At 41.9% G+C, this 13,449-nt stretch overlaps 2 protein-coding genes across 5 annotated transcripts in view; one reads left to right on the forward strand and one right to left on the reverse strand.

Moving 5' to 3' along the window:
- SLC9A8 (solute carrier family 9 member A8) overlaps positions 1–11,393 on the forward strand; it is a 26,638-nt gene extending 15,245 nt beyond the window's left edge. The window contains exons 11-17 of one of the 3 annotated variants that reach the window (XM_042834368.1): positions 529–645; positions 1,066–1,148; positions 2,648–2,759; positions 3,175–3,395; positions 4,444–4,590; positions 5,584–9,104; positions 10,918–11,393. In XM_042834368.1, coding sequence (XP_042690302.1) covers positions 529–645; positions 1,066–1,148; positions 2,648–2,759; positions 3,175–3,395; positions 4,444–4,590; positions 5,584–5,691 — 788 coding nt within the window. In that variant the 3' untranslated portion in view covers positions 5,692–9,104; positions 10,918–11,393. Of the gene's footprint in view, positions 1–528; positions 646–1,065; positions 1,149–2,647; positions 2,760–3,174; positions 3,396–4,443; positions 4,591–5,583; positions 9,105–9,473; positions 10,029–10,917 lie in introns of those variants that run through there. The other 2 variants (XM_042834367.1, XM_042834366.1) reach the window with 2 other exon arrangements.
- SPATA2 (spermatogenesis associated 2) overlaps positions 9,506–13,449 on the reverse strand; it is a 20,569-nt gene continuing 16,625 nt past the window's right edge. Inside the window, exons 4-5 of one of the 2 annotated variants that reach the window (XM_042834374.1) lie at positions 12,433–12,583; positions 9,506–9,776 (exon numbers count right to left, since the gene is read on the reverse strand). In XM_042834374.1, the coding sequence (XP_042690308.1) occupies positions 9,722–9,776; positions 12,433–12,583 (206 nt within the window). In that variant the 3' untranslated portion in view covers positions 9,506–9,721. Of the gene's footprint in view, positions 10,416–12,432; positions 12,584–13,449 lie in introns of both variants that reach the window. The other variant, XM_042834373.1, reaches the window with a different exon arrangement.

Here is a 13,449-nt window from a genome sequence, read left to right on the forward strand (position 1 = left end):
TGCATTTGCTATTCCTCCTTAACCTGCATTTGCTATTCCTCCTTAACTTTTAATGACTTGGTACTCCATACTGGAATGGTTTCAACCTAGGCCCTGTTGGTCTCATTCTGCTTCTGGTGGAGTGATTGGGACTGACTGATCAGCACGTAGGAATGAATGACTTGTCTGGGAGAACAAAATCATACAGTCCTCTAGCCCCACTACTCTCAAGTTGTTCTTACTCCTTTTTTGATGATGTCTGTCTGCCTGCTAGTATAGGGAAAGGCAGGAAAACCTCTCAAACAGTTTAGTTCCTTCACTTTTATGGGAAAGCAGTAACTACAAGGATTTATATTAGCTTGCAGTTGACCTGTTTTGGACCTCCTAGTATTTAATATATCCAGCAGAATGAAATCAGTGCAACTTCCAGTGGTAAGAGAAACCTCACTCATTGCTTCAAAAGCTTTTGTATTAGTATAGAGAGTAAGCAAACACTGTATTTGCAGTTTACAAGTTAACCTCTATTTGATTACTGCATTTTATTTACAGGAATCATGGCAATCCTGTTCTCTGGCATTGTGATGTCCCACTATACACACCATAACCTCTCCCCTGTTACACAGATATTAATGCAGCAGACACTGAGAACCGTTGCTTTCATGTGTGGTACGTGCTACCTACAGTATATCTAATATAGTTTAAAAATTGATTTGCTTCAAACGGTGATTCCAAAGGCAGCAGGAGAGATATGAGTTTTCCTCCTGCTGTTCGTATGTTAGCGGTACATGTCTTTAAGAGAAGGCTTCTTAGTGGATGCTGGAAGGCAGCCACAAGTCGTGTTTCCTGATGTACTGGATAAAGCATCCAGTAAATCTTCATTTCCCGTTCTGCAGCCTCCTACTAAGATTTGCAACAAGGCTGGTAGCCAAGGGGAGATCTCTGACTCCCATGTTCCTCTACAAAAAGACTTTTTTTTTGTGCATTGCAAAATCAGAAAATATTTATTTTATGCTCCGTATATATTATAATGGGAATACAAAAAGTTTCACAGAATTGTGTATTTAAAATGCAACTTCTCTTTTTCAGAAACGTGTGTTTTTGCATTTCTTGGCCTGTCTATTTTTAGTTTTCCTCACAAGTTTGAGATGTCCTTCGTCATCTGGTGCATAGTAGGTATTTCTTTTAAAAAATATTTAGGTATTTTTCTGTGGTGTTTGTGCAGAAAAATAAAACCTTGCACTTAAAAAAATTGTTAGATTTTATATTTTTTTTTATGAAGGATACTATTATAATTGTATTTGTTGCACAAAGTTAGTTCTTACTGATAAGCATGAACTTCCTCTTTCTGTTCTTAGTGCTGTGGTGTGTGCTTACATCAGCCTGATTTAAGGATTCCAGTTTATTTTGAAACACTAATAAGAAAAAGAACCTTGCTTATTTTGCTTTATTAAAATAATCTCAGAAGTCATTTCCCTCAGGAAGACAATCCTGCGGTTTCTGTGCATTTTTAGCATCACAAAGAATTTGTGTGAATTTAGTCCATGCATTACTTCTTCACTCTGTGAAGAAGTGACAAGATGAAAAAGCTCCCCTTCTTCCGAGGTAGTACTTTCTCAAAACTTCTATAATGTCTGCTCATTCTTTGACTCTATTCTCAATTCCTTCATTTTGTATTTCAGTGTAGCTTTTGTTTCACATGGAACTTATCTACATATTTTGCTATTGTTATTATTTAACTGAAACATGAAAAGTGCATTCTCTTTGCAGATTGGAAAAGGGGAAATTTCTAGTCACATACCTCAATGCACACTAGTTTGTTTTAGCCCATGCTCTAAGGAAAGAATTGTTTTCTACAATCTACAGATAATTTTATCAGCATGGAGAACTGCTCTCACCGCATTACACATATGTACCCAACTTCCTTACCTAATATATATCTAAGGTGTGACACTTCCTTCTAGCATTGCCCTCACAGCCGTAATATGCAAATTGACTAATTTTGGGGTGATTCATAAAGGAAAACAGCAGAGGCCTTCAAGAATCCTGCTGACTAAGTCTAGTGTATTTACCTTGTCAAGTTATGTTTGTTGTGGAGTTTACTAAGCAGCACCATTGTGAGTAACTTTTTCTGAGTTAATTTTCACTGTATTCATTGATTATGTTATTAAAAATAATAGTACTTTTTTGTTGCTTAGATGTTTGGTGTATTTTACAGCCATATCCAGTAAAGTGCTAGGGAACTGAATTGCATGCTATTTATTTGGCTTCTTTTTCAATGAGGAACTCATCCATGGGAAGCAATAGAAACATTGCTTTGACTGTTAGCAGCTGTGCCAAAAGAACAATTAAAGAAACTGAAATGAGGGAAACACATACCCAAAATGATTCTTGGTCTCCCTGGAGTGCCTTCTGGGTTTCATTTGTTTATCAGAAGTAAAATAGAGTCTGGTCAGGTTCAAATTAACTTAAGCAGACAAAATTGTTTAAATTAACTGATGATGACAGTTTTGTGGTTTTTTTTTGTTGATTTAGCAGCTCACCTGTTTATGAGATTTATGAGTGGGAAGGGTGTATTGCTGTTAGCTGGTACAAGCTAAATGAAATGCAATTTGGGCCTGTGTGACCATAACACATCAAGTAGCCTTTTGCTTTGGTTTTTGTTTTTCAGGTACTTGTTCTGTTTGGTAGAGCAGTGAATATTTTCCCCCTTTCCTACCTACTCAACTTTTTTCGTGATCATAAAATCACCCCTAAAATGATGTTTATCATGTGGTTTAGTGGTAAGTTACAACTCAAGCTATGGAGGACTGGAGAAAATGTTTTATCTCTCTTTCTTTGTGTGGGCTTGTTTGGGAGGAACTGGTTTTCCATCCATGGAAAACTTAACACTTGCACCATTCTCAAACCCAAGTGCAACTGATACTTTCTCTTTCCCTTCTGTTTAGGAAAACAATGCAGTATAGTTCCCAAGTAAAACTTTTCTTCAAAGAATATAGTTTTCTAAAAATCAAACAGCTCAGTTTGAAAAGCGGTACCTCTGATTCATTTTAAGATTATGAACAAGTAATAGATAAATGAGCAGAGAATAGGATCATAAAAGCCATGAAAGTGGAGGACTCCTGTTGAGTTAACAGAGTGCTAGGAACCAGCATCGGTGCTGATTCACTCTTCACCAATTTATTGTTCTCTCTGCAGGTTTACGTGGTGCAATTCCCTATGCACTCAGCCTCCATTTGGGCTTGGAACCAATAGAGAAGCGTCAGCTCATTGGAACAACTACAATCATCATAGTGCTGTTCACGGTTTTGCTGTTGGGAGGAGGAACTATGCCCCTTATCAGACTGATTGACATTGAAGATTCCAAAGCACGCAAGAGGAACAAAAAGGACATTAATCTTAGCAAGACAGAGAAAATGGTATATTGTTGTTCTATTCAGACAATTATTTTTTTCATTTTCAGGAAGACTAGTATGATTTTTTTTTTCACTAAAAAGTAAAACAAAATGAATGGAGGCATGGTAGAAAAAAGCCAAATAATATTTAAAGTATCCCAAAGAGCTTGGTTAGCATGTACACAAGTAACTGCTTAGACAAAGGGGTGAGAAGCTTTGTCTCTTAAGTCATTTTAATTATAAATGAACCCATACAAATTAAAGTAACCTTAAAACATAAGGCAGATACTACAGGATAGATTGAGTCACAGACAGAAATGAGCTAGTATATTGTGAGTCAGGAATTAATAATAGAAGGCAGATTTTGAAAAAGTCAAAGCAAAGGCCTCAATAAGTTGGTAGCAGCAGCACCACTGTGACTGGGTTTTATTTTAAGGCAGATTCTGGCTTTAAAATAGTCAGAAATACTGAAGAAAACTAATGTCTAGTCTGAAAATTCATCTGTTGAAGACAGGAGTACATAAAGTATCATGAAGCTTTTTCTTCTTTTGGTCCCAAGCCATAACACAGTGCATGCAGAGAATTGTTCTGTGGATCTGAAAAACAACTTCTCTTGGAATGAGGCTTTATAAAGTCTTCAGTCTTCAGAATTAGCTTATTCTGTCTATGGAGGTGAATGTGTATGGGAAGAGTGCAGGTAGCATGGTGTGCTCTGATATAGGGCTTTTTCTTTTTCAGTGAGATGATGACACAAAAGTATTGTTTGCTATATGTACTCATTGCTTAGATTGTATGAGGAAGCTTGTGCACTAGAAATCCCTTAGCAATAACAACAGTACAAAACCATGGAGTATTTTAAGCCTTTTGGCATGAAAAAGGAAGGTAAGTTACTCTGGGAATCAACAGCTGGGCAGATTCATGCAGCTGTAAGCCCTGGTAGGCTGAGGTGATTATTTTTATTTTGTTCTGTCATGGGAATTGACTGAAAAAGGAGACAGCGTAAGGCGGTAAAGCAAGTGGGAGGGAATAACTATTTTTTCTCAGGCTATTGCAATATTTGTGATGTTTCTAGGGAAATACCATAGAATCCGAGCATTTATCAGAGCTCACAGAGGAGGAATATGAAGCCCAGTACATAAAACGCCAGGACCTCAAAGGATTTATGTGGCTGGATGCTAAGTATTTGAATCCTTTCTTCACCAGAAGACTCACACAAGAAGTAAGTCTGTCTTGTTTTATTGAAGCAAAACTGTGGTAGAGTTGGCTCTTATTTCACTCTGTACCATTCAAGGATCACAGTACAACTATACAACTTCTACACAAGGGGTAGTGAGCCATCTAACGCCTTACTTGTGCGTATGTAGAGCAGCTGTAATTAAAAGCCGCACTGCACAATTGCTGGTGGATTAAATGGATTTTTCTGCCTAGCACAGCCTTTTGCTTGGAACTATAGCCAAAAATTGGCCATTCTTGAAATTGCAACCTTCTTTTTTTTATATATATATATATTTCTTCACTATGAGATGAAGAGTCTGAAGCTGTAAATGCAAAATGACACCTGGCTGAACACACAGCTTAACACTGAGTTAAGCTCAGAGGTGTGAATGCTATGCTATTTTCACTCCAGGCCTCAGAAGCCTGATATTCCTTGGCTACATAATTCACTTTTTGTTTTCCTCTCCAATTTGAATTAAGCATTTTTGCTGTGAGGTTAAAGACTTCCTATTTATATATTCAAACTCTGAACACTTTTCCACAAAAGCCAAAGGGTTTTAATTTTTTTTTATTTTGCAAAACAAGGAATGAATCAAGAAATCAAAAAATGGCATTTGATTTGTAATTGGTAGCCAAAAACACAGGCTGCCGTCAAGACTGCAACCAAATGGTAGAAAAGTATGTGAATTGCCAAAGCAAGTCACAAGCTTCCTGCTGTCTATAGGAACATGTTGAGAGGAGTGAGATTCAAAAACACTGCCTTCTAGACAACTCTAATTGTTGAAATCCACAGAGGAAGACTGTGTAGGAAACAAAGAAAATGTCTCAAAGTATCGTCCCTGGAAGTAATTAATAGCTGAGCATTTGACATGTTTTGTACACTTAAAGATCACAAGCAGATTATTTCGTGAGAAGTACACTTAACTCATCATTCTGTTTTGCGCTCCGACTAACAAGTTGTATTGTACCTCAGCGACAATGTTTTCTTGTGCCTTAGGACTTGCATCATGGGCGCATACAGATGAAAACTCTCACAAACAAATGGTATGAAGAGGTACGACAAGGACCTTCCGGCTCTGAAGATGATGAGCAAGAGCTGCTGTAGCAGACCAGGGAAGAAGCACAGGGAGTATATATATTATTAGACTTTAGAAAGTGAATTTAAGTATCAAGACCGTAACTGCACAAAAGCTTCTGATTTGGGGCATATCTTGTTCTGTATGTTTAAACATCAAAAAGCAGATCTACTTTGCTTGGTATTATTAGTCAGTCACTGATAGCCACTTAAGTGTCAGGCTCTGAACTGAATGAAGAACTTTCCAGCTTTTACATCACAGCAAATTTAATGCAGCCTGTGAAGAATGTGGAAGCATCTGCCATGAAATTGTTTAATTGTTTAATTTTAATTGCTGTTTAATGTGGGTCCTAGTACAAAGCCTGCTGTGAGTGTTTGAAGTACAGAGCCATCATATGACTGCAAGATAGGATGAGTTGCAGCTTTTTTTTTCTTTGAAAATATACACCGATTCACATGGAGAGGCTTGATAGTTTAAACTATGAATTTGTTTTAGCACTGGTAAGGGAGTCTGGCTTGGATAAATCCTTGATTTATGAGAGTTACAGGATCAAAGAATGATTTGGGTTGGAAGAGACCTTAGAGATCATCCAGTTCCAACCTCCTCTGCCTTGGGTGCATAGAATTGCACATTTTGAATCCAGAGAAGATCATTGCCTTGACAAATAGCAGATGCTGCACACAAAGAAGAACTTCTTAATACCTCCATATTTTTGTCATATGAAATTGTCTTGGTATCTATTTAATGGGATGTTTTATTTTTATATTCTGAGATGTCGTCCTAATCAGTACTGTGGGTTAGACATGACTTGCAAGAGGTGTGGATTGCATGACATTAAAACTGCAATTTCAAATGCAGTTCTGCAACACTTTTTTTATTTTGCTAAAGGCAGTTGCAGTTGGTTGTCCCTGGTTCAAGTCTAAGAAAGCAACAGCTTTTCTTTTGCCTAAATTCAGGAAGCATTCCTAACACTCTGGAACTCACTAGCAGACTTCTTGAATTCTAGTGGAATCAAAAGCAACTCTTTCCCTGTCGTTGGTTTGATGAATTGTGTACATGGGGAAGAAGGAGTCTACAAAAATCTAATGTAGATATGAAAGAGTCATTTTTGGTCTGGTTTTGTTATTAGGCTTTTTAAAAATCAACTGCTGGGAAAACGAAAGGCTATTTGGAGTCTTAAACCTGTGCTGGCTAAGCAGTTCTCCAAAATAATGTGTTATATGACCTGCTTTTCCGTACTATTACTGTTATTTTGAAGAACTGTGCTCATCCTAGAGCTGGAAAACACACTGGCCAAAGTCTGAATGAGACGCAAAATCAGCTTCTGGTATTGACCAGAAATGAATTAATGCTTGGTTTTCTCTTTAGAAGAGGATCTGTATTTTTCCTTCATCCTTCTAGATGACAGTGGATTTCATTACATTTCAGTTACCCATCAGTCTTAAAATAGAGATATCAAGGAAGGTGCACGAGTTACAGTGCTGTGAAGGGTGGGAATGTGTGTTCAGGTTTTGCGTTATGTTTGTTCAGTGCAATGAGGACTGTTAAAAAATCTGCTCAGTGAGAATCTCTGTGCTGTCAGTGCCAGCGGACTGAAGCCGCCAACTTCTGAGACTTGTTTGTCTGCTGGAGGCAAGCATGTGTTATCTGTCTTGTCTTTTTTTGTCCTGTACCAGCTGGGAACTTAGACATACAAGCCAGAATGGGGAGCTGGTAAAGTTGTGCTGTCATCAGGCTGACACTGACCTGTGTGGATTCTTATTCCTGCCCAGACCAGGAGGTTCTCTTCTCTGCAGGAGCTGTGCTTGAGTTTAATGTTCCAGATGCTATTATGCTAGGCATGGTGCTGTATCATAATCATGCTGAAATAGCAAAGGTGCTCTCATTGCTATGGTTATTCTGAAACGAGGCACCTGCAAAAGGAGTGAGGTCTGTACCAGCACGTCAACCACATCGATTTCCATTCGAGGTAAAGTGATCGTTACTGCCCTCTGTTGGCAGTCAATGGTAACGGCGTGACATCTCACAATCGTATGCTGAGAGTAGTTTAATAAATTAAATGGAAGCAATGAATTGATACAGCTAGAACGAATGAAATCACTCTGAAGCAAATAAACCGAAGAAAACCTTGGGTCTTTTCATTAAAAGAAACTATGCTGAAATTTAAGAAGCTTAGATTTGTCAGAGCTTGGAATGAAGGTAAGTTCGTCTTTTACAAAATACGCACTAACTTCCATACTTGTGAACCAGTAGAAGAAAATTTTGCCATTATTTCAGTGACTGATTTCTGTATTCATCAATGCATTTACTTATGCCAGTAACTTCCAAGTTAGGATTTCTTCATTTTCTTGTGTAAGTATGTTGCTTCATCTTCCTTACTCAATTGCCCTGCAGCTACCTTAGTTAGATCTTTTCCTATGATATCAGAACAATAGGAGACTCTAGTCCTCTTTCCACAAGGACCGGCAACCCCATCCTAACTTGGCCTCTCCTGTGAGTTTGTTCAAGGATGTACTTTGTTTTTCTTCTTTATTCAGTGCAGAATAACCAGAAAATATGTAGGATGCAGATGTTACTAATTACAGATACTGAAGTTTTGTCAGTCTGGTGGAACCTGCCACCACTCCCAAGCAGTGCCACGTCCCAAGGCAGCTACGTGACCATCCCAAGTGGCAGACTGGCACCCCTGCACTGACTCACAGCAAGCACCTCCAGCTTTCATTTCATTGTTATTTTTAGCTTGGCCACACCAAGAAACACTCATTGATTTTAATCTTCAAAGCATATGCAGACTGTTTCTACAGCCTAATCTAAAAGATGCCGTAAAAAGAGAAGAGAGCACTAGTAATTATCTGTAGCTCAGGAGCTTATCTTTTGGAAAGAACTGAGCTCCAAGCTATGCTTCCTATGTACCCTCAGCTTTTTCTAAGTTGTGCAGTGTGTGAGATCAGCCACTGCAACTAGGCTTCCTCCACTTGACCTGAGTTTAAAGGGCGCAGCAGTAATATCCCCACCTGTGCAAGATGGTTTGCACCAATTACTTCATGGCAGAGCTGCATGCGGAATCAGGAGATTGGGTGAAACCCATGACACATCACCACCATTTTGAAGCTGCCATTATCCCTCTGGCAACCTGCTTTACAAAGAATTTCTCAAAGTGAGGAATTTTACTGCAGTTTTTCTTTGGGTTTTTAACCAATATGCATTATTTCAGCAGTTGAGCACTTGCCTCAGCAACTCCAATGTCCAGCAGAACATGGAGCACAGGAGTTACTGAGACAGAAGCTGCCCCTGGGAAGGACTGGGAGCTCCATCGCTCAACATCTGCAGCCCACCTACAGCTCAGCCCTCACTGCATGGGCACCAAACCCTGTCAAAGCCCCTGGGACAGCTCCAGCTCTGCAGCAGCAGCAGGCTCCCACTAAGCCACAACACAGTCCAGGTATGCCAAATCCTCCCAACTGGGGGGCCTGTTTCCTGCCCATCATTCACCTCTGAACCCAAGGCAGGGTCAGCACCCCTGACCCACACTAACAACTGGATACTTCTGGAAGCAACAGTGAGTGCAAGAAGCCTGACCAACTTCGGCAGGCACTGGGCTGCCCACAGCTGGGGAAGAGCTGTAAGAACTATCTGGCCTTAGCACAGAGCAAGTAGAGCATGACAGAAATCAGGTCTTCCCTCTCTGATAACACAGAGATGAGCAGGGAGGCACTGCATTTCCCATCTGCAAATTAGCATACAAATAAGAGTATCCAGTAAATGTGATTTTAATTTAAATGTCAATTCCATCTTATTGCTAAACTCAAAGAAGCTTCCAAGAAGTTGGACAGTGCAACAGCCTCCTTCCCCAGTGCATTTATTGGATTTTGGTGATGAGAGAGATACAGCGCAGCTCTGAAGCATTCCATCCATTCATGAAACTGCAGCAGGTTTCTCAATCTTTCTCTGCATTCTGTCAGATCTTGTCCGTGGCTTCAAATCTTCTCCATATTATGCCGTGATTCATGAAGAACAGGGGGGAGTGCTCAGAATTTGTTTGAAGTCTTCTGCCTCGTTTTATCTTAAGAAGGAGCAGCAATAGTGAATCTGGGCTTCAGTGGAAGACAGCTGGCTGCAAGAACACAGGCAAGGATCTGAAGCTCTAGCTGAAGGGAGCAGGTGGAACTGAATGCTGCAGAATTTGTTAAATATGGGAAGAAATCTGAGTGCTCTGAGCAATCCCTGCTTTTAGAAACTCTTCACAGTGATCCTCTTCCCTCCCTCCTTGTTCTTTCAGTGCCGGTTTGTTAGTCTCTGATGTTTCAGTCTCAACAACTAGACTTTAACTCCAGGCCAATGACTAGTAAAGTTACCTGGCAATCCAGTTTCTCTCTTTCTCAGGCCACTTTCTAAAAGGTTTGTGAAGAAAATGTGTGCTTTACTTCTCTCCAACACATGCAAGGACAGAGAGAGAACAGCCCCCTGCCACATATAACTGCCATGAAGAATCTGCTTCATAGTATTTAATTTCACAGCTAACAAAAATCCAGTATCCATCTGCTTTCTGTGATGCATGTCCTGCAAGGCCCACTTCTCCCTTCCTTCTGTGCCAAAGCATTTCAATTGATGCTAAGGCTAAATCTATTAGAAAACAACCAAGTAATTGGACCCACACTATGGTTAGGGAAAGGAGGAAGGAAATTTTGTCACATATTCATTGATTTCTAAGTTTTTCTTGGGAATTTCTTGAGAAAGCAACTCTTTCTTCCCCCTGAGACAGAAACACATTAAAAAAGGGAGTGAGCGCCCACAGCTCATTTTATATGTGCACATTAAAAACCTATGCCTTTAGGATAAATGCACATCATGCTCATAGTTAGCTCTGTTTGGGCACTGAGTTACAGCACTTGCCCATACCCTTGCTTTCAGCACTGCCTGCAGCTCTGACCACCTCTGTGTGCATACGCGTATATAATGTCCTCAGCTGCTGAGCAAAGCTGGGGCAGAGAGCACGCCCAGCAGGAGCAGAGGCTGCTGAACACCCACACACACAGCACTATAGGTGCTCAGTGCTTCTAAGTGCAGTGAAAATCATCTCCTCCACTCTCCTATGCTCTTTAGATGGCTCAGAGTGCCCATGGCAGAGGAGTTACACCCACCAGTACCAGACCAAGTGACTCTGTCCATGAGAATAACATCTTTTGTTAACCTAATTGGAAACAATCTTTACTTAGGGCTGAGCAACTAATTCTTGTAATTCCTGTAATCTACAGCTCTTCTCCAGGCCATAATTCTGTCTTCCTCCAGAGCCTATGTGAGAAAGCAGCTGGGCAGGTACACTGCCTGGCTGAGATGCTCCAGCAGAACACACTCTTGGAATGACATGCTGCAGGGAGAAAGGGGAGACCGACATCACACAACTGTGCTGGTGACAAAACAAGGCTTGGCCTCATGCAGTCTAGAAGGCATTGTTCTTGCTCCTCAGTGTGCATGCACCCTGCAGCAAGAGAAGGAGAGAAACTGCAGTGCCTGCAGGACTTTATCTCCTTCAAACAATGGCAGGTCTCCATCTCATAGCACAGCAGGGAGCTGCAGAGGTCCTGTGAGATCAAGCTGGAAAACAGTAGCAAATATCCAGGGGAGATGAACTTCTGTTTCTGATAAATTGCTTGGAACAGGCTGTGTTTATACGGTTGTGCCTGAGCTATTTATAAAGCACACCTCTCATACAAAAAATGGTTAAAAAACATCTCTTGCACTGATGGATATGCTGATGTCATTGACACACAGATCATGTGCGAATAGGGTTCAGTGGGACTACGGAGAGCTATCATTTTTGTACCTGAAAATAATTAATCATCTAGATCCTATAAACTCAGCTATGCACAGCACACAGGCAAGTTAAACTAGGATCAGCACAAAAACTACTGCAAAACCTTCAGGCTTTCCCATTTCCTTAGGGGCTCATAATGCCATTCCTCTCCAGATGAGCTGAAAGTGGAAAACTGTCTGAGCCTATTTATGGGGGGGGTGCAGGGACCTGGCCCCAAGTTTGCCCACAGGGCAACTCTTGAAGCAGAGTGGGATTTTCCTTGCTCCCTGACAATGCTACAAACTGCTCTGGTTTAAAGTGCTCCCCAGTGACCTGCACTAAGACATTGCATTGTCTGGGAATTGCCCTCCGATGGGTATGTGACAGGGAAGCTTACACAAGCCTGTCCCTGTGCTGTTCAGCAGTCACCAACCACAGAATGATCCGTGTGGGTACCAAACACATCCATGCACATTTCTGCTGGGGTTTCGTTCCAGCTCAAAAAGGCTCAAGAATCATGAGAATGCTCTATCTTTACTCAATTTCTGCCTCCTGTGGAAGGGTTTTCAGACAAGAACATCTCTTTGGGGCTGCCTGGCCACACGATGTAGCCCCTTAGGACCAGTCTGCTCAGCCACACAGTTGCTGGGCATACAAAGCTGCTGTTGGATTTAAGACTTCAAAATGAGATTAAATTTAATTAATAAATTATTCTCTTAATGAGATTAAGAATTAAGATTAAGCTGCCACAAGTACTTCATTGGAAGGCCTCATATTCAAGCACCCAGACCTTATTCTTGCTTTTATAGGAAGGATGAAGACTAAACCTATATCGCAGACTTATATTGGGCATTTGCATGTATGAGAGCACGGCTAGACTATCCTACACACCCCTGCTGTTAGCCTGAAAATTCATACATTGTATTGAATGTGGTTATTGCTCTCGCCATTTTCCTTTTCAACCTTTGGTACTTACTTTTTTTCAGCCAATGTGCCACAAGTCAGAGCCTTTCTTAGAGACGAGGAAACTTGATAAGCTTGAGAATTCAGCCGACCTCCAGTTTCTTTCAATAGTAAATGGCAGGAATCAGTCCTGGCATAGTAGAAGCTTAGATTCTGCCCCCTGCCTAGCAAATAAAGCAAGTCACCAAGAAGAAAAAATAAATTAAAAAAAAAAAAAATAAAAAAATCACTGAAGAGCAAAAAGCACGGCTGAGCAATTGCTCAGTATCTGAAGGACAGATTGCAGAGTGGGAAGAAAGACAGCCCTGCACCTCCCACACAAAATCACACCATAGGTTACAGAGTTTTCCTGTGCCAGGGCTGCCTGCCCCCCTTGCTTATACACATCTGCTTTCTGCCTCCCCTGTTACCCACCCAGGACACCTGCGTAAAGAGGAGCAACCGCATGCACACTCCGGGTCTCTCAGCAGACAAGCTGAGACGAGCACCAGCGCCCGAGGCTGGTGCTGCCTCTGCCAGCTCCCATCGCACCCGGGAATCTGCGCGGTTCTGAGTTCTAGCACTTCGCCGGCACGGTGGGACTGGGGGCCCTCAGGGATGCTCAAGGGGACTGTACCTTCCCCACGCTCGAGATGGTGCTGGTGGCCCTGTGTCCTGCCCGGGGATGCTGCAGCCCGACCAGCACCCTCCTTACCTTTCCGCAGGAGCCGTTCCGCTCCCTGCCGCCGGAAACTTCCTCTTGGCAACTCCGGAACGCGAGGCGCGCCGTTCGCGCCTGCGGTTCAGTACCGGCTACGGCGGACAGCTCCGCTGCCCTCACCGCGCCAGCCGCCGTCCCGGGTGCGAGCGGAGCGCAGCCGAGCCGAGCCGCCGGCCGCAGCGCCACGCTGGGAAAGCTTCGGAACACCGTGCTGACCCGGGACAGGTGCAGGCTAGCAGCCCTCCCCGCGCATCCTTCCTCAGCCCCCTCTTCCCCAGATGGCCCTCGCACCGCTGCTTTCACAGCGAGAGAGACTAAGGGACGGAGAGC

This window comes from Centrocercus urophasianus, unplaced genomic scaffold (genome assembly GCF_019232065.1).
Source record: "Centrocercus urophasianus isolate 14NV4802_14NV808 unplaced genomic scaffold, USGS_Curo_1.0 seq_46, whole genome shotgun sequence".
NCBI lineage: Eukaryota > Metazoa > Chordata > Aves > Galliformes > Phasianidae > Centrocercus > Centrocercus urophasianus.